The sequence below is a fragment of the Aythya marila genome (assembly GCF_965140915.1).
Source record: "Aythya marila genome assembly, chromosome: 1".
Classification (NCBI taxonomy): Eukaryota; Metazoa; Chordata; class Aves; order Anseriformes; family Anatidae; genus Aythya; species Aythya marila.
The window spans coordinates 141,600,848-141,621,516 of NC_139042.1; the positions used below are offsets into that span (position 1 = coordinate 141,600,848).

The 20,669-nt window shown below is 44.9% G+C and overlaps 2 protein-coding genes across 1 annotated transcript; both read left to right on the forward strand.

The window, feature by feature from the left end:
* LOC309884499 (aldo-keto reductase family 1 member B1-like) overlaps positions 1–20,669 on the forward strand; it is a 36,310-nt gene that overhangs the window by 6,513 nt on the left and 9,128 nt on the right.
* LOC309884510 (aldo-keto reductase family 1 member B1-like) lies at positions 409–7,723 on the forward strand. Its single transcript, XM_082773552.1, has 10 exons — positions 409–596; positions 864–1,031; positions 1,802–1,918; positions 3,190–3,267; positions 3,840–3,962; positions 4,480–4,580; positions 4,798–4,879; positions 5,385–5,468; positions 6,255–6,337; positions 7,072–7,723. The coding sequence occupies exons 1-10, from the start codon at positions 534–536 to the stop codon at positions 7,112–7,114; spliced, it is 942 nt and encodes a 313-aa protein (XP_082629678.1). The 5' UTR covers positions 409–533; the 3' UTR covers positions 7,115–7,723.

Sequence of the window (20,669 nt, forward strand, 5' to 3'; positions counted from 1 at the left end):
AAACGTATAATCCAAGACCCCTTGTTTTGCCAGCCTTTGCAGGAGGACATCGACAGGCTCTTAAGGAGGCAGCCCAAAAATGTCCTCATAAATATAGGACAAATCCCAGCTCCCAGCCGTGCTCTCCACAACTCGCGTTACCATTGCAGGTTAGCAGAAACATCTTGAATAAGGGAAAGGGGCAGGCAGGCCCTGCTGCGCCTCCCAGAGCGATTTGATTTGGGGTTAGTGCTGAACCACCTGAGTGGGCTGGCAGCCGGTCTCGAGGATGTTTGTGTTTAAAAATAAATGAGGAGAGGAGAGGAGAGGAGAGGAGAGGAGAGGAGAGGAGAGGAGAGGAGAGGAGAGGAGAGGAGAGGAGAGGAGAGGAGAGGAGAGGAGAGGAGAGGAGAGGAGAGGAGAAACAAAACAGATGAAAATGAAATAAAGAAAGAAATAAAATAACGGCTTGGGCGGCGCTTGACGGCCGGGCTCTCGGGGCGGGCCGCCGCGGGGGTGGTGCCTCCCGTCAAGGGCCGTGCAGGAGCGGGGCCATGGCGGCCTGCGTGCGGCTGGGCGCCGCCGGGCTGCCCGCTGTGGGGCTGGGCACATGGAAGGTGGGGAGGGGACCGCAGGGAAAGGGGAGGCTGTGGGGACACCGGGCCGCTGCCGGCCTGCGGGGTGCTGCGGGGAAAGGCGGCCCTCTGCGTGTTTCTCGTTGGGGTCTTGTATTTTTTGGGGGTGGGCGGGTGGGGTGTATTAGGGGGGTAAGGGAGATTGGGGGTGTTTTCGGTGGGGTGGCTTTCTGAATTTTGGTCTTAACGGGCACGAGGCCTGCGGTGTGTTTGGGTGGGCGCTCCTCAGGCGCTGTCCTTCCCCTTCAGTCCCCGCCAGGGAAGGTGGCAGCTGCGGTGATGGCCGCTATCGACGCTGGGTACCGCCACCTGGACTGCGCCTTCGTGTACCAGAACGAGAGTGAGGTTGGGGACGGCATCCAGAAGAAGATCAAGGAGGGGGCTGTGAAGCGAGAGGAGCTCTTCGTGGTCAGCAAGGTAGGGGCCTGGGGACTTGGGGCAGGCCCCCTTCCCCTGTGACATCCTTATGGTAGGAGACCGAAGGCTTGGAGACCCCTTACTGCATTGTGGTCGGACTCCCGGTACCACTTCTCCTTCCACCCCATCGCCACCACCATGACGATGGTGCTTGAGTCTCTGCTACCCACTGGCAGCGGGTTTTTGTTGCAGCCATTGCATTGGCAGAACCAACGTGGCAATGGCACCTTGCTGAGGTTTGGGACAGTGTAATCCGCACTGCACGCGTCCCGAGGAAGGTGTGACTGGCGGGTTTTATTTCCCTTGGTTATCAAAGAAAATGCAAAACTTAAACGGATTTGATGTCACTTTCTTACCTTGGTAGAGTTGGTTCCATCTTCGTGGCTTTTCTGCATTTTCATGGCACTACGTGATACATTGATGCAGGAGTTTCGTGCAGTCAGGTCTGACAGATATCTGCCTTCATTTAAAAGGCTCCTGCTGTAAAGGCAGACCTTTCCTAAATGGGGATGGCATGAATGGTGTCTTCTCTAATAGAAACAGAGGTTTCCTTACCTGTGACCCTATTCAGTTACATGTGGTGCCACTGTACGTGCTGCCCTCACTGTTATGGTCCAGTCCTGCTCATAGAGCAAGTCTCGTCTGAAGAGCAATAGGTTGCTTTAACTCTACATTGCCTCCCAACGGAGGAGTGCTTTTCTCTTGTGCAGGAGGGCATCTGAGGGCTTTAACCCAGCAGCTCACGGTGTGCCTTGGCTTTTTGTCTCCAGCTGTGGTGCACGTTTTTTGAAAAACCTCTGGTGAAGGGAGCCTGCCAGAAGACTCTTGCCGACCTGAAACTGGATTACCTGGATCTCTACCTCATGCACTGGCCTTTTGGGTTGAAGGTACAGTAATAGTAAGGTGCTTTTTTACGACTGGTAATTTTCAAGACCTATATGGCTTTACAGCCCAATAATTGCTCTCACTGGGAGTGTCTGTTCCATGTACCAGTACTGCGCTGGTGCTCAGCGCTACTCTGGCCATGTGAGCTGGGCTCCTGATCTCTATCCCTGAGACTGCTGCTTATATACCCCTGTCAAAGTCTTGTCATACCCCTATGAATGACAGACCTGAGAACTAGGACATGTCTCCCAGCTGCATGCATAAGCTGTGCTGTTCTCCCTTTTTTTCTTTTTTACAATTCCCAAGTATGCTCTGAAAATCATATTTTGTGGAAAGGAGGCTACATTTTGCTGCCTAACAAATTCTTAACGCTGCATGTTACAGAATTGCAGCAAGACAATGCTTCTGTTCTCCATTTCTGTCTTTAACCACCAAGTCCATAGTACAGTATAGATTGTGTTGACCTTTGCTATAGGAGCCCTAGTGTTGTTCCACAAACCTTGTGTTTTAAACGATGAGACTTCAGTGGTGGGGGCAGCTAAGTTTTTCAGATAACCAAAGCAAAAGATGTCTCAGTTTGATTATTTATAATCTTAGCTTTTCCTTCCTGCTACAGTGTGAATAGCCTCCGTCCTACCTGTTGCTTTGGAATTGCTCAACTTCATTTCATATTCCATTTTAGCGTTGTCAGCAAAGCCATGAAAGTGAAGCTGTCCTGTGGCAGCAGCAAACTCAGTTGTGAAACACAGTTCTGTCTGTGTGTCTTTACATAATTTGTACACAAAGGCTTTTCTAACTTTCTGGCATTAGCAGCTTTACACTGGGCTTTGCCACAGAATAACTGTCACAGTATGTAATAACTCTTTTCAACATATCTAATTTAGTAGAGACCAAAGCTACATGTGCTCAGTACCTAACTAAGTTCCACTAGATGCTCTTCTGGAAAAAAAAATAAAATCTTCCTAACCGGTGAAAAGAAACAATTAATGAAATGCCAATATATGATTCTCTAATCTATAGTTTTGAGTGGTTTCTTTCCCTGCAGGTATTTGGGTGAGGCATCGTTTTAAGAGGCCCAGCAGAAATACCTGCCTTGATTAGGGTAGTTGCTAGGCAAACATACCTTACATTCCTCACTTTCTCAAGCAGGACGAAATGATTATAGACAAGAATCTTACCTGCACTGGAAGTTTAAGCTATCATGATCCTGAGCTCTTAAGGTATTAGGCAAACTTGTCAACAGATTTTCAAGCATTTTCTTCCTCTCTAACAGGCAGGAGAGGAGCTGCTTCCTACAGATGACAAAGGCATATCTATACCCAGCAATGCTGATATTCTACATACGTGGGAGGTAAGCACAGCCACAGTGGCAGAATCACATCTGCTGTCCTCAGCACTGTTAATTCAGTAGTCACAGAATAGTTAGTGCATGGATGCAGAATTAGTTGGAAAGAGTTTACAGAAGTACATTCAAATTACTTTCATGGGAGCTACAGAGCAGACTGAGGTCAGAAAAAGTTCTTTGCTTGGCCATAACAGTTGTACGATTGTTCTCATGCAGTTCTTGAACTGCTCAAATACATTTTGAAGAAATGAAGACTATAGATTGTGATCCTGCCATCATCCTAGGGCGTAGGCCTCCAGTGCTGCCACAGTAGTGCATTGTAGACTAGTGATGTGTTTTTCCTTGTGGAACTCAGAGTGAATTTCTCAGTCTTCCCAAATGAGATTTGGGGCTGGTTGCAGTGGAGGACATGGTGCAAATATTACCAGTACCTATATTTCCTCAAGAGAATCAAGTTCGGCAAGCTCAAGCAGAGCTTCTTTTTTCTCCCTCATGAGAAGCAAGAAGGAACATCACAAAGAATGTATTCAGGCCTTGTCTTGAAATCTGAATAATGACTTTACACCTCTTTCTGTCAGGCCATGGAAGAGCTGGTGGATGCTGGTCTGGTAAAAACCATTGGCATCTCTAACTTTAACCGTGAGCAAATTGAAAGAATCTTGAACAAGCCAGGACTGAAATACAAGCCTGCAAACAACCAGGTAAGCTTCTAAGTGACCTCAGGTGACTAGTTTTCAGGGATTATAATTCAGGGATTATAAAGATCTGATTACAGTTGAACAAAGATATGACAAAAAGGGAGAACAAAGTGGACGCAGCATGTACTTTAAATCCCACTCTATGAATATTTCTGGGTATGAAAAGAACTGGAATACTTTTCTTTCTCACCTTGCTAATCCATTTTTAACGAAGCTGGAGTATTTCCTTGTCTTCCTTGTGAAACACTGTTTCTGGGAGGATAAGGAACCCAGACGAGAGCTATTCTGTGACTAACCATTATTTGTGAAACCTCTGAACAAAATCCAACAAAACAAATAAGGGCTCAGTGTAAATGTTGGTGCCCTATAGAATTTAGATGCTTCTATTATCACACAGACCACCTGCAGGGTAAGATGAAGGCAGCCTGTAAATGAGAGATTAAGATTCAGAAAAGTCGCTGGAGTACTGGGGACATAACAGTAGTTCTGCAACTGTTGGTCTGTGCTCCTGTGTTGGCAGATCGAGAGTCACCCATACCTTTCCCAGGAGAAGCTTATTGACTACTGCCAATCCAAGGGGATCACTGTGACAGCGTATTGTCCCCTTGGGCGCCCTGACAGGTAACTTATCAATGGGTTAGTGTGTTCTTGGTTCAAATCATTCAGATTAATTGGGAGAGTTGTGGTGCATGTATGTGTACATACACACATGTAACAATTACACAGTGCTCTCTCTCTTTCCCCCACATAAATTATTCATGCTAGGTAGAATCTCTCTGCAGTGGTTGAATCTCTCTGCAGTACTTCTTTACAGTTTCTTACTTTTTCTCTCTTGTAGGGCCACACCAGAGGAGCCTCCCATTCTGGATGACCCCAAGATTAAAGACATTGCAGCCAAGCATAACAAAACTCCAGCACAGGTAAGTAGGTGCAAGACAGTGACTACTGTTTCATGTAACAGTTCTTCAGGAAAAGAGACCTGAAGAGAGGCTACAGAGCCTGTATATGTGTTCCCTGTGAACTGTGGATGTCTTCTGTAGTGTTGATGAGCAATATTGCAGGCTGCAGAGTAAGCAACCTGCATATGCTTTAAAAAGATAGATTTTTGAGCCCTCTTAAGGTGTTACTTCCCCTCTCTAGCCTTGTTGCAGAGAATGAAAGCCTTGCATAGGTTACTGAAAATCCAGGAGGTAAGAGAAGGAATTGACTGTCCCGAAGCTGGGTGGAAAAGGAGGCTTCCCATATGAGGCTCCACCACTTCCCTCTTTGCTTGTTAGGAAGTGCTACCTAGGCCACAGGACAGGAGTGATTTGAAATGCAGCTCTGCAGAAGTAGCCATAGCTCAGGCAAGCAGCTGTTGAACAGGCTCAGCTTCTGTGCCAACAGGAGCTGCCTTCTCCCTGACTCAGTGGTCTCTTCTTGCAGGTTCTCCTTCGCTTCCAGATCCAGAGAAATGTGGCTGTGATTCCCAAATCTGTCACCCCGCAGCGCATTGTGGAGAACTTCAAGGTGGGTGATTACAAGTGGCCTGGGTGCTGCCCTGCAGGGATGGCATCCCTTCCCCCTGCAGAGCAAGCAGGGATCCTTTCTTAGTTTTCCCATGCTGACCTCCTCAAACAAGAGGGCTGGGCTTTTTCTCTCTGCATGTTTATGTACACTCTACTAAGGGCTGAACTAGGGCTGAAATGAAGAGTGCAATTGGCAAAGAGAGGTTGATGGAGGTCATGGAAACAGTGTGCTGAAAACCTTGACATGCAGTCTCCTATTCTGCAGACTGTAGATGAATTGGCATCAGGGCTTGCTGGAGCCCAAGTGCAGTAGCATGCCAGAAAAGTCTTGTATAATATAAGCAGTGTCAAGAATACTGGTGTCAGTAAAGCACACTGCTTCTCTCACTGCTAAGTCAGTGGTGTCTTCCTGATGTTGGACGTCAGGATTTCAAAAGAAACATAGCTGAATGTATTGGAATATGGAAATCTTCCAGATGTTTCTTTGGAATTGGAGAGAAATGCAACCCACAAGTAGAAGCATCCTGCAACACCAAGTACACACCAAGCATCTTGGAACAGCTGATGCATGTAACTGCAACTTACGTGTTGTTTTTTTTTGTTTGTTTGTTTTGTTTTGTTTTGTTTTCACCTCTGTCTTGAAAATGCAAAGAGAATTCATTTTCACCCCACTCATGAAGCCATTTCTAACACACCTTCCCGTGTGGACTTGTTCTTTAATTTTGAGAATTTTGCTTCCATTCTGGTTTGTTCAAAAAGGTGATTTCCAGCTGTTTTTCCTTGTTAGGTGTTTGACTTTGAATTGACTAAAGAGGAGATGGCAACCATTCTCAGCTTAAACAGAAACTGGAGAATATGTGAAATGGTCATGTAAGTGACAGATTTTCTCTTTCAAACTCCTTTCAATACCCTGTATTCTGAACTCACAGGTGCTTGTGTAATTGTTTAAATTGGGCATGTTTTTGAACTCTGAAATCATAAGGGAGACGAAGCATCTGTTATTTAGCATCTTAGTAGCTTTATATCTTCACTGTATTGCCTGAAGGATAAGCCTAAGTCATAGTATGTACTCGTGACTTCTTTCTCCAGGAAGCGTGTAACTGGAATGCTGGAAGGAGAGTTCTAGTTAATAGCTTTGGCTGTCTCTGTATTAGAGAAGTGAGCATTAGGCAGTTTTAAACGCATGATGATTCTTCTATTGTTGAGATCGTAGTAAACTGATGTCAGCTTTTCATAGGTGGCTGGGGGAGGGAATGACTATCTAAACTGCACTATGAGCTGCTGCTTGCAGATGTGCCCCATGGAAATATATCCAGACAAGGCCTTGGTTGAAAGGCCACAAACTGCTGTATGGTCTGTAAGCAGTGTGAACTTCAGCTTTTTTTAATCTAGAAGTGACTTGGTTCCAGCACTTCTAAATGCTCAGTGCCTTAATAACAGGAAAAGACTTGCATATGTTGTTTGTGTGCCACTTGCACGCTGGTAAAAGCAGAAGACACCCAAATTAATTCTGCTGTTGCACAACAAGTGACACATCTGCTGTAGTTCTGTACAGCATTTATTTTATCTTTGAAAGTAATCTTTCATCTTTTGTTTTCCTTCAGGTGCAAAAATCACAAGGAGTACCCTTTCCATGCTGAATACTGAAGATAGTTTTGTCCTGTCCACCTGCAGGTGGCTGGGGCCTAACAAGTTTATACCACTGCCTGGGGTGGTCCACCACGTAGCTTACACACTGTATCTGTCCTGTCAGCAAAGACAGTGTATATATTCAGTGACTGTTTGGGATTTTCTTCTTTGGTAGAAGAAAACAGTAAAATTGTTCTAAAGAACAAAATATGGGCTAAAACAACTGGCTGTGATAATTCTCTACTCATTGGATAAGTGTGTTTATCTGGCTGAAATGGCAAAGTAGAAAACATTAAGAATGAACTAGTAGTAGATGACTTTTTTTAATCCTGTCTAGTATCAACACTACTTAACCCTGTAGGGTAGGGATATGTGAGCACAGAAGAAAGATCTATCCTGAAAGAATGAACTACATAATCATTGCTTGAAGATGAAAGACGATGATTAACTTCACTTGCAGAGCACAGCCCAAAGCTCTTTGGAAAGAGGAATAAATAGGAAAAATGTCTGACCTACATACCAGTTTATACTGGCTGTATTGCAGTCACATCCTTTACAGGCCAAAACGGAACATTGATTGGGTTTGTATACTATCCAAAAGTAAAATAAAAAAAAGATTACAGATTACTGATGGTTTGGAAGTTCTTGTCTAACATGAAAAATTGATTTTATTTTTATTTTTTTTTAATGCAAGGGCATTGGTTTGCCATATGAAGCAATTATCCATTATAAACTGTCATTGGAGCATCAGGATCTTATCGTGATCAAGATTTGAATGCCTCAGTATAACAAGCTTTGATTGACAGAACAATGCAGACAAGATCAGTAGAGTATGATGTGCCTTAGTTTGGGCTGTGTATCAAGAAGCAACAGGAGAACAAAACCTGGAAAGCTGTATGGTGGTACTGCTGCAGACTTGTTTTGTAGCCTGTGCTGATGCTTTCTATACCAAGAGTAACAGTGAGGGAGGGAGAAAAGAGAGACAGAGGAGGCAGCATTATGCTGATGTCTAACGCTGCATAGAAGTAGAGGTTTCAAGGTAGAATGAAGTGTTGATACTGAGCAGCTGCTCAGAGCCTGATGCACTTCACTGAAGTGAGCATCATGTTCCCTCCAGGCTACACTGGCATGGTAACAGACAGGCCTCATTTAACTGTAACTCATTTATGCACATGAGTGCATAAATGAGTTACAGGCTTTCCTTGAAAAAGCCTGTCCCTCATGGTGGAGGATGAAGGAAAGGAGGACATCTCAGTGCTAGGAGAGCTAGCAGGGGTTTCAACAGCATGGCATTTCAGGGGTCTGTGGCTGTAGCATGCCTTGGGCTGGTGGACACAGGGCAACTGCAGGACAACTGCTGTGCTCTAATCCCAGATCCTGGTGTACGATGTCACAAAAGCTTAGGAAGTTTGAGTGGTGCAGTGCTCTGGAAACTTTGTATCTAGTTGAAACAACTAATAAAGAACAAAGTGATTTAAAAAAAAAAAAAAAAAGCTGCTTTTTATAAAGGTTAATGTAACCAATATTTCCAAAAGAACGTGAATCTTAATATTACAGAATCACAGAATCACAGAATTTCTAGGTTGGAAGAGACCTCAAGATCACTGAGTCCAACCTCTGACCTAACGCTAACAGTCCCCACTAAACCATATCCCTAAGCTCTACATCTAAACGTCTTTTCAAGACTTCCAGGGATGGTGACTCCACCACTTCCCTGGGCAGCCTGTTCCAATGTCTAACAACCCTTTCAGTAAAGAAGTTCTTCCTAACATCCAACCTAAAACTCCCCTGGCGCAACTTAAGCCCATTCCCCCTCGTCCTGTCACCAGGCACATGGGAGAACAGACCAACCCCCACCTCGCTACAGCCTCCTTTAAGGTATCTGTAAAGAGCAATAAGGTCGCCCCTGAGCCTCCTTTTCTTCAGGCTGAACAAGCCCAGCTCCCTCAGCCGCTCCTCGTAGGACTTGTTCTCCAGGCCCCTCACCAGCTTCATCACCCTTCTCTGGACAAATATTACTTAGGAACAAAAGAATTTACAAGGGCACAATGACCTTTTGGTTTTTGTGGTTGTTGTTTACTTATTTAAACTCTTCCACATTTGAAACGCTCCTCAGTGTCTTGTGACAGAGGTGGTCAGCTGTAGCCATCTGCACGTGATGGATGTGAATTCTCCCTGGGCCAATTTCCCTCAGTAAAACCATACAGTGCTTTTCCCTACAGCCATCAGAGGGCAGCCAGCCCTCGGAGAAGACTTGCATGTCTCTGCTATTACAAGGCAGAAGCAAATCAGGCAGCCTTCCTGTTCGTAAAGATTACAGGGACTTGCCTTCTTCTGTCATCTCGATTCTTGCTCTTCTCTGGTACGAACCACTGCTCGTCTCCTGAAGCTATGATTTTCGGTAATTCAGAATTACTGAATCCAAATGTCAGCAAACTCGAATAAGCATCCTGCTTCAGTACAAAACTGCACTTGATCAAGTAAGACCCTTCCTCACACAGACTTTATCTCCAACATTCACTGTAAGGAACCCTTGGGCATTTTACCAAGCGTGCAGTTTGTAGGATTTCCCAGGCCAGCTGATACACAGTGTCATGTGCCATACTTCTCTCCCAAAGGCCGTACAGCTGTCTGACAGCCCCAGTGAAGCTGAGAGAAAGACCTGATGGCTCACATGCCTTGGCATGATGAGAGGAAAGTCCCACACCAATAGGCCCAAACGGGAGTGCAAAATGGCAAATCTTCTGTCCCAAATCCTCTGTTAAAAGGCTGAGACATCTTTCATTTAAAAAATGATTGGGGAAAATCAAGCACCAGCCTATGCAGGACATTAACTGTTTGCAGAGGAATTAAGATAAAAAACTTAAGAGAAAATAAGAGGAAGATCAAATTTTATTTTCTATCTGTGCTCTCCACCTAGTCTTGTCTGTCTCTTTGGTGTTAACAATTCACTTTGTTACTGTCCCAGTGCAAAATCTGACTGATTCTGGCACTTCCTACACCAAGAGTTCCTGAACCTGGCACTGAAACATGACGCTGCTGGTACTAACAAATCATCAGCAAAATACCACTAGTTCAAGCATTCAGAGGCAAACTGGTACTTCATCTGGTCTTTAGGCTGCTCTCAGCAAATCACAGGCATGGCATAATGTCATTTTCAAAAAAAGTGTTGTTTTTTTTTCTATGTAAAAATTAGCATTCATCAGGAAAAGAAAAAAAAAAAAAAAGGAAAAGATATGGATGCTCATTTTGAAGTTTCGTACAAGGGTGACTTCTCTGGAGGGAGATGATCTTTGTCAGGACAAGCCCATATAACTCCTGCTAATAATTAAGGTCAAGCCAGAGGTCAGGCATGGAAAATTGTTCTCCTCGAACCCAGCTAACACCAGTTAGCCCACTCCCTGGCAGTTCTCACTCTTGTGCAAACAGCTTGCTTTCAATACTGTCGGCAGAACTGAGGAACAGGCTCAGGCTAACTGCAAGCTTTCCACTGATTTCACTGACCCCTGAACCAAACTCCAAGAGACTGAGCACATTTACAGAGAAGGAATCCGGAAAATGGAAAGGTAAACACTGCATTATATAACTGTTTTCTGATACAACTGAGACACATCGCATCCTGCTGGGGATGGCTGTGGTGCTGACACAAAACGGGAAGATTAAAGAGCCAACCAGTTAGCAGGTCTGCCCTCAGGTAAGTGGAGCAAAAAGCATGATGCTGCAAAGAACCTGGACATCTGCTGTGGGAGAGGCACCCAGAGAAAAATGCAATATTATACTTCCAAATAATGGACTAAATGCCTGACTAAATTCTCCAAGTGTGAGCAAGCAGCAAAACCTTCCAGGCAGCCCTGACGTAATATCCTGGTCTATCTAGTGGCTCCTGCAGGTAAATGTTTGTTTTCCTCGCTGTGCTGTGACACCTTCAACAGAACGGCATACTGTTATCCACAACATTTTAAAGCCAGCTTCTAATGAGCAATTACAGGCCACCTACTGTTTATACACTTGTACATTTTATTCTGAAACACTGCACCTGCCTGAAAACGGGGACAATGTGATGAACGTCATGCCACTCATTAAAAACCCAGTAGTCTGCAACTTAAAAAATAATAATAAATTAGAAGAAACTTCTCCCAACATTCAAAATAAAGTTCTTAAAAACAGTGTTTTCTATATTATTCCCACAGAACAGCCCACTTTTCTCTCCTATGATGATGTACGAAGGCTGAATCCATCCCACATTTGTGGGGGAATGGAAGGCTGAAAGCTCCCAAAACCACGCAGGCCGCATGTGCTGAGGTTTCTCTGCAGGAGCCCGGTTGGCCCCCACTATTTTGGGGGACACTCTGTTCCCCCAGAGGGCCCCTCCGAGGCTCTCTTGGCTGCAAAAGGAGCCGCTCTGACAGCACAGAGAGAAGTGGTGCTTGCCACGGGGCCGGCAGTGGTGGCAGCAGCCTGCAGCCTGTCATGGGGAGGCACAACCAGCGAGACTCAGCACTGCCGAGTGCTGCCTCTGTGGCACATAATCTAAAATGTGGGTCAAGGTTACTTTGAGTTCCTTGAGTTGTCAGCTTTATGAGACAATTCGGGTGTTTCAAGCAGGTTCTGACAGAGATTTGCGCAATTGTTAATAGAACCGAAAACCAAATGGTGATCTGTGCAGTGCCTGAGAACCCAGTGTGGTAGATGACTACGGTACAGACCAATGCCCCCCTCCACCAAACTAAAATTCTCCAGCAGGGCAGCTGCTGACTGTTTTTCTTCTCAGTAATGGCAGCAAGGAGTCAGAGCTCCCTGGCACAAAACTCGGTTCCTCCTGGGTCAGCTGTGGAGCAGTGCCCTGGCGCTGGGGCTTCGGCTCCGCCTGCCCGTGCGAGTGGGGCTGTGGAGAAATGGCTGGGGGTTGCCTTCAAGCCCAGAAGCCTGCACGTATAAAATGAATATAATTTTAAGAGCATTGTATGGCATAATTCTTCTTTAAAAAAAAAAAAAAAAAAAAAAAAAAGGCCTTTGAACGTGTTTCTATCTTTTTTCAGTCCCCAGCAGATAAGGTAGGAGTTGCACTGATGGCTGCTATAGATGCTGAGTACCACCACTTGGATTGTCCCTACATGCACCAGAATGAGAAGGAAGCTGGAAAAGGGATTCAGCAGAAAATCAAGGAAGGTGCTGTGGAACAAGAGGAGCTCTTTGTGGCCAGTAAGGTAGGGAGCAGGCAATGTAGGATCCAGGGGAGGATCTGCTGTGTATAGAGCACATTCATAGGAGGCAATTCAAAGCAGTAGGGAAAGACTGTGCTGCAGCATGGAGCAGTTCAGAACACAGTTCAGATCAAAGCTGATATAAACTTCTTATTGTCACTTCATCATGTAGGCAGTTATGCAAGATAGGCTCCACAGTCTCTTTTATTTCCACAACTGTTCAAAATGCATGATAAACTCAAGCTGACGCTGTCCCAGAATGAGTACTGTGTTTTTTTTTTTTTTTTGTTGTTGTTGTTGTTGTTTTTTTTTCTTTTTTTTTCTTTTTTTCTCATATGTGGGAAATATTAGATTTGGCTCATCACAGAAACTATTAACTTGAACACTATCTGCCTATATGAAGTGGCTTGTATGTGTCTTAACTGAAGGAACAGGATTGTTTTTTCAGTTTACCACCACAGCACATCCTGTCTTCAGTGTCAGAGGCCAGCCCTGTTCACAGAGCAAGCCCCCTTTGAAGAGCAATAGGATGTCCTAATTCCTCATGGCCTTCCAAAGACAACAGAGTGTTCCTGTCCTGTGTAGGACAGCACACGACTGCTTTAACCCAGCAGGTCATAGTGTGGTTTGGCTTTTTGTCTCCAGCTGTGGTGCATGTTTTATGAAAAACATCTGGTGAAGGGAAACTGGATTACCTGGATCTCTGCCTCATGCACTGGCCTCTTGGGTTCAAGGTGCGGCAACAGCAACTCCACTGACTTTCCTACATGGGAGAGCTCTTCAAAACTGCCAGTCATGCTCACAGCACTACTGCTGTTTCAGTCCAGAAAGATCACGTGTCTGTGGTGTGCACCAGCACTGCTCTGGTGCCGTTCATTCAGCCCTACTCTGGCCACTTGAGGCAGGCTCTTGAACCCTGACGCTGAGACTGCTGCTTGCTTGGCATCCTCTGCCCTCTTGATACTGGGAGAGGCAGACCTAGCACTAAGGTCAGGCCTTCCAGCTGTAAGCATGAGCTTGCTGGTTTACTTTTGTCTATGTATTGCATTCTGCAAATCCAAAATATGCTCACCTGCCAATGACTTAGCTCCCTCTTTAGGTGAAGGAGAGCTGTACTCTGCTGTCTGACAGTAATTCTTTCCTCTGCATTTTACAGACTCACTAGAGGAAAGACAATGTTTCTGATTTCTGTCTCACTTTTTAATCACTGAGTCCTTAATGCAATACAGATTGAGCTGACATTTGCTGTAGGAGCTTTCACATTGTTTCACAGGCCCTAGATTTCAAAAGGTGAGACTTTCAGACTGCTTGCACTTCAGAGAAGCTGGCACCTCAGCCTATTTCTAGCCTTAGCTTTTCCTTTCTGCTACAGCCAAGTCAAGAGCTTCATTCTGTCTCTTGCTTTTGATCTTGTCAACTGTACTTTGTACTTTCAAAGGTGTCGTGATTAGCTTTATGTGAACAAAGCCACTGAGTGAAAGTGTCATGGCTTTATACTAAGACATCTGCAAAACAAACTAGGTGTAGAGTAGTATGGAGATGTGGGGATACAGCTCTACTCTCATACAGTGGGATACAATTTTCCTTGTGCCACTGACATGAACTGAGGATTCCCACAAAAGAATTGCATGTGTGCAGAGTATATTTTATTCCACAGGTGTGACTCACCACAGACCTAACCTACATGCTCTTCATACCTAAGCATTTCCTTATATTTGTTTTTAAAGAGAAAATGCCATAACCCTGTATGAAGGATACAGACAAGTATTATTGTTTCCTGCACTAGACATTTAAACTATTATGGTCCTCAGTTGTCGCAGTATTAACCTAACCTCCCAACAGGGAATGTTTCAAGTGTGTTCTCTCACTGACAGGCAGGAGTGGACCCTTTCCCATAGTTGACAAAGGCAGGTCAATACCCAGCAACACTATGTGGCAGGTAAGCTCAGTCTCAGTGGCAGAACCATGTTTTCTGTCCCCAGCAGTCTCTTCCATGTCTTCATTACCTTCAGCAGTCACATCTTATGTGTTGATTTCATGGCATACAAAGTAGCTTTTCAAAACAAACTTGATAATCTTCAATGGAGCTATAGATCAAAGGACCTGACTAATGATCACAGTTGACTTTACCACAGTCCTTGAACTGCTCAGATATATTTTGCTGGAATAAAGACATTTTAGGTTCTATTCATGCCTAAACAAGAGCAGGATATTGAGTGTAACTGCTTTCCACATGTAACTTGGCATGAATTTCACCATCTTAAGAAAAGAGCCTTTGGGCTCGGGTGTGACAAAAGACATGGCACAATTGTACCACAGGCCCCTCTTCCCTCAGATGTTCCAAGTACAAACAGTTGTCATGTCCTCTCATGAAGAGAAACAAGCTGCATCAGAACGTCACTTCGGAACCTGTCTACTATTCCAGATGATGACTTTGCTCCTCTTTCTGTCAGGTCATGGAAGAGCTGCTGGATGCTGGTCAGGTGAAAGCCGCTAGCGTCTCCAGTTTTAACCATGAGGAGGTTGAATGAACCTTGAACAAGCCTGGACTGAAATACAAGCCTGCAAACAAACAGGTAAGTGACTGCTAAGTGCCCTCAGGTGACTAGTTTTCAGGGATTATAAAGATCTGATTGCACTTGAATCCAGATATGGAAAAAGAGGGAACAAAGTGGACATAGTGTGCACTCTAAATCCCACCCTATGATTATTTCTGAATATACATAAGGATGTTTTGGATCTCCTGTATCCTGATGGGGCTGAAGTTGGGGGACACGGATTACAACTGGAACTTCCCAAAGCTTCTTATTTGACCTGCTATTAGTGAAAGAATCAAGCTCCTAGTATCAGCAGATTACTGTTTATACAATGCATGCATTTCTTCCTTCTTGTGTGTGTGCACGCACACAGGCACATGCACAACTTGCTGAGTCATGCTGCTGGAATAAAAAATGGGAAGTCAATTTTAATTATATGTGCAGAAATAGAGCATGAATTGACACTAGAGGCACCCTGGTATCTGCCCTGAAAAATGTATAAAATATGAATAGTATATATATATATAATATATATAAAATATAAACTGTATATACATATATATATTAAAATCACCCTACTCTTCATTTACCTATAGCAGCCCCTACCTTCTTGGATGCAGGAGCTACACACCTGCTGTAGATGCTTATTTCTCCAAGTGGCCTTGTACAGATTCAGCAGACTCTTACAGTTCCAAATTCACTAATTCCTGTAGATTTACTAAGAGCACTAGTCTCCTGAGCTTTTCAGTCCTTAGATATATTAACACTTTCTCTGCTTATAGTTACAAAAAAAAAAAAAAAAAAAAAAAAAAAAAAAAAAGAGCAGGCTGAAAAGACAAAATGCATCTTCATCCAAACCTACAGAATCCCTTCACACAAAGTCATAAAAAGGGGCTTTTATGACAAGAACAGAGAAAATGAAATAATAGCAGATGCAGCATGCCCTTATAATCTCACTCTACAATTATTACTGTATGTACAAGGCATAGGGGTTTTAAGTATTTGCTAAACTGCAGCTTAGATATCTCAGAGAAGTACTTCAGAACATTCCTTCCTGGGGTGAAGGAACCCAAAGATAAGCTTCAGGAAACCCTTCTTCCCCAGCACAAAGAGCCAAAGATGCAGGAAGCCTTACTGTAAGTAGGCACTATACAAAACTAGGGCTGTATAATATCCTGCAAAACTGGCACAGTGTGAAAAAAATCAGCCTGTAACTGCATTGGGTGATTATCCCTGCAGCAAGTTACATCAGTTGTATTATTATCAATGTCTGTAGTTCTGTGTTGACAGACTGAATGCCATTCATACCTGACCCAGGAGAAGTTGATCAAGTACTGCCAATCCAAAGGGATCGCTGCATTGGCATACAGCCCCCTTGGCTCTCCTGACAGGCCATGGTAAGACTGATTTGCAAGTAGCAAGGATGTTGGCATGGATTGTGCTTGAAGGGTTGATACTACAAATGCACCATTGATTGTTGATCTAGGTACAGGTTTGTGCTGATAGCTTTTCTGTGCGTAGGGCTAAGCCAGGGGATACACAGCATGAAGGACAGCTAATGACAAAGGATGCAAAGGATCCTCGCTCTTCATTCCCTGTGAACTACGGTGCTCTCCTGTGGTGTTAATCAGTACTGCAGGTACTGGCCATCAGTACTTCACGAGATGCTTAGTTGGATTAAGTGGAATATGAAAGCCTTGTAAATCTTCCTTTGGATCAGGGCAGGAAGATGCAACTTTGAGAAATGGAAGCATTCTGCAACACAAAGGGCTCACAAAGCTTCTTGGAACAGCTGGCACATAAAACTGCAGCTTCTGATTTTTATTCCCTCTGCCACTGAAGTCTTGGAAATCCAGAGATGCCTCTTTCCTTTCCCTCCTTCATGAAGCAGTCATTTCTTCTCACTAACTTACTCCAGCGTGGACTTGTTCTTTAATTCTGTGAATCTTGTTTACAATCTCTCATGTTCAGGGGTGATTTCCAGCTGTTACTTATTGCGTGTTTGCCTTTGAACTGACTAAAGAAGAGATGACAACCATTCGCAGCTTTAACAGGAACCGGAGAGCCCACGTGATGAGCACATAAGTGGTAGTGGTCGTTATTATTTTTCAAAACCCTTAATTTATGAATACTATATACACATTTTATGTCTGAACACTGCCTAGAATGCTGAGAGTCTGAATGACAACGGGACAAAGGTGTTCCCAGCATACAAAGGGCTCATACCTTCCAGGAAAACAAATCTGGAGTAAATTAATTCTACAACTTATTTTGATGGCTGAAAGGAATTCCTTTCTATTCAAGAGCAAAACTGATGAGGAGTGCCATTTCAATGCAAAATACTGAAGATGGTCATATCCTGCCCTCCTCTGGAGTTTGGTCTGATATTCTTCCTACTAATTTATCCAGCTTTCTTATTGCATCTGTCCTCCTGCTGCACGTCAAGAAGTCACAGGATATGTATTCAGTGACGTTAGGTTTGTTTTTTGTTTTTTGTTTTTTGTTTTTTTTTTTTACTTTCCTTGAAAAAAAGGACAGAGTGAATTAGTTCTAAAGAACAAAATGTGAGCTGTTATAATTTCCTGCCCAAATGTGGAATTAGAAAACACAGAGAGACCTTGAAATACAAATTTACATTTGTACTCAGTCTTGCATCAGTGCAACAGTCAGAAGAAGACAGCACCTGGGAACATTGGATAAAAACCTCCTATGAGGAATGTGAAGTAAAGACCAGGTTCCTGTGGATGAGGGAGACAACCAGGAATTTCACCACTTTAAAACTAACCCCAAGAGTCGGTTTGTTCATTTGTTTTTCCCTTATGTACCCACCCGCCACCCCTTTATCCCTCTTAAATTTTCTTTATGCAGAAAACATACAGGTGTGTACTGGGCAGTACTTTACACAGGCTTTCTTCTGTGTGTCAAAATACAGCAGAGTGGTGACTTTCTTTTGGATATAACTACTTCAACATGTGCTTCACATTATTGCTCTCTGTGAAATTCTATCCTTATGTAAAAACTATTAATGAAGCCAAACTTTTGCATACAAATTCATTCAAATGCCAATATTTAAAAAACAAAAACAAACGAACAAAGCACACAAAATTAATCTTTAAATGCAACAATGAAATAAGAATCCTGCCTGATCAAAAATATTTTCTGCTTTAAAAATCTGAGTATATATGGTTTTGCATAGTCTGGAGTTAGGAGTGAGACAGGATGTTGGACCATGTGTACAATTTGGCTGCAGGAATTGAATTCTTTTCAATGGTCAATTATTTTCATGAGTTCAAGATTCTGCTTTTTGTAGACAGAATTAATATTTCTTTTCCAACTAAAACTTCTTTCAAAAAAAAAAAAAAAAAGTTATATACAACCCCCTAGGCCAAGAACGAAATGTGACTTTTGCTCATAAGTCACAGGCAGCTGCTAAAGGCTCTGAGTGAGATTCATCTTGCCTAACTTTAGGTGCCTACACAGCACAGGTGCAGACACTCAACCTGTACCTCGGGGTCATCCTCCAAGCTGCAGTCACAGCCAAGGGATGTCTGAGTGAAACAAGGCAGCAGTGTTCAGTGTGATGCGTTACACCCACGGTACCGCAGTCCCTGCATAACAGCTGGGAGCATGGAAAATTACTACCCCTCTCTAACACTTTTTCCCAGGTCAGCCACACTACTGGGCTCCCAACATTATCCTTGGCCATGCTGCAGATTTCACACCTGTCTTCTGGCATGCTCCCCTCAGTACAATACATAAGGACAACGCACAACATCCCAGCAGCTTATCAGGCAATGCCAGAGGGGCGTTAGTAACTACCCAGCCTTTGGGGCTTTTGGGCCATGGCATCAGGGATCACCCACCCCATTCAGAGTCCCCTACCCCTTCCCTGTAAGCACAATCCAGCAGTGCAAGGAACTGCAGTTAATTACTTCTTTCTTCCCTGGGGGCATATCCAGCACCTGTGGGATGAGCGGGATCAGGCCATTGCCCCACACAGCTCTTGACTAGCAGATCCCAAAGCCCTCCTCTCTTGCGCAGGGCCCTGCTTGCAAGCAGCACACAGCCCAGACTCTGCAGGGCTCTGTTCTCCCCTTACAAAAGCCACATCCCAAAAAATCTGCAGCAGTGGCATTTCCTCAACATTTGGCTGGTCCCCAGCATTTTTTTTTTCAAGCACATGCAGCACTTGGGATCAACAGACAAGCCCAAAGACAAAAAGCCTTGTTAACTCCAAGGAGGTAAGAAGCAACCACAGCATGCTCCTGGTATGATATGAACGCAGCGCGAGGAAGAGGCCAAGGTCTTCTCTTTGTGCCAGAGAGAAATTCCTACTGCCATTGGCGACTTCCCCCAGGCACCCACTTTTGCTGTGATTCCAGCTGGAAACTGACATGCTGTCACCTCAAAGCACTGATTTTGGCTGTGTTTGCACCTGTCGGTGCCTACAGCTGCAGACCCTTGCAGCTGTCCTCCTTACAAGCAGAGGCGATTGTACTTTGTGCTTCTGCCACCCCCTGAGTTTTCCTTTGCACGTTTTCAGCGGGCCACACAGCCTCTGCTGGTGAAGCCCACCACCTCCACAAGGACATACCCACTTCCATTATTTTGGACCTGGTTCGTCCCAGATCCCAAACACTGCTGGTCTCCGAAGTCTCCGCTTGTGGTGAAATTAGAGTGCAAAGTCAGCAAAACAAAGCAAGAAACTCATGATACTACACATCCTGTTTCAGTGCGAAACCTCGTGCACAGATCAGGAAAAAAGAAAAGAGAAGCCCTTCCTGCAGCGTGCAGCTCGGCCTCTGCAGCATTCACAGCCGAGGAACAGGCAGGCACGGCACCAAGGACGGGCCCTGCAAGCTTCTCCAGGCTGGCTGCCACCCGGTGACACAGGCAGTGCTTCTTCCTTCCCCAAGGCCCCGCTGCCTCGTGACAGCCCCAGCAGGGCCTCTGGGAGAGAAAGACAGCTGGAAAATGGTTTGCCTTAGAGGCGAGGGAAAAGCCTCTCACTCACAAGAACAAAGAGCAGGGCCCAGTGCAGAACTTCTGCCCCAGGTCTTTTGTAACAAGATGGAGACATCTCCCCCAGCTGAAAGCAGCAGGGAAAACCGAACTGAAAATGTAGCGCACGAGCACGGGGTTATGTAAGTGCTTTGCGATCCAAGTGAAAACACATCGCATCCTGCCGGGGACGGCCGATGGCGCTGACACAGAACAGGAGGACCATTAGCGAGGAAAATCCATTACCTTGCCCGCCCTTAGTTAAATGGAGCAAAAACCTCAGTGCTGCACAGCGCACAGGCCTCTGCCGTGGGAGAGGCACCTGAGGAGGCTCCCCACGTGCTCCTGTGGCCAAGGCTGGCTTTTTCCACTGCGCTGCAGCCTCCTCGCCAGAGCAGCACGCGCTTGTCCACAGGGTTTCGACACCGATGTTGGACGTGCCAGCGCGTACTCGTGCAATACAAATTCGTTTTGTCCTGCGAGGCCCTCAGCACCTCCCTGAGGACGGCGGGGCAATTCGGCTATGATGTCACGCACTAAAAACTCACTGTTCCTCTCCTGCAGCTTTCAAAACACGTTAAAAAAAATAATAATAATAACAATCCCAACATTCAAACAGAGCTCTTTTTTTCTTAAATCTGGCTTTTCCCAAATGACCCCCGGGCACCACCGGGAAGGGAAGGGAAGGGAAGGGAAGGGAAGGGAAGGGAAGGGAAGGGAAGGGAAGGGAAGGGAAGGGAAGGGAAGGGAAGGGAAGGGAAGGGAAGGGAAGGGAAGGGAAGGGAAAGTGGCCCCGAGCAGCGGTCCCGGGGGCTCAGCCCCGGCGCCGCC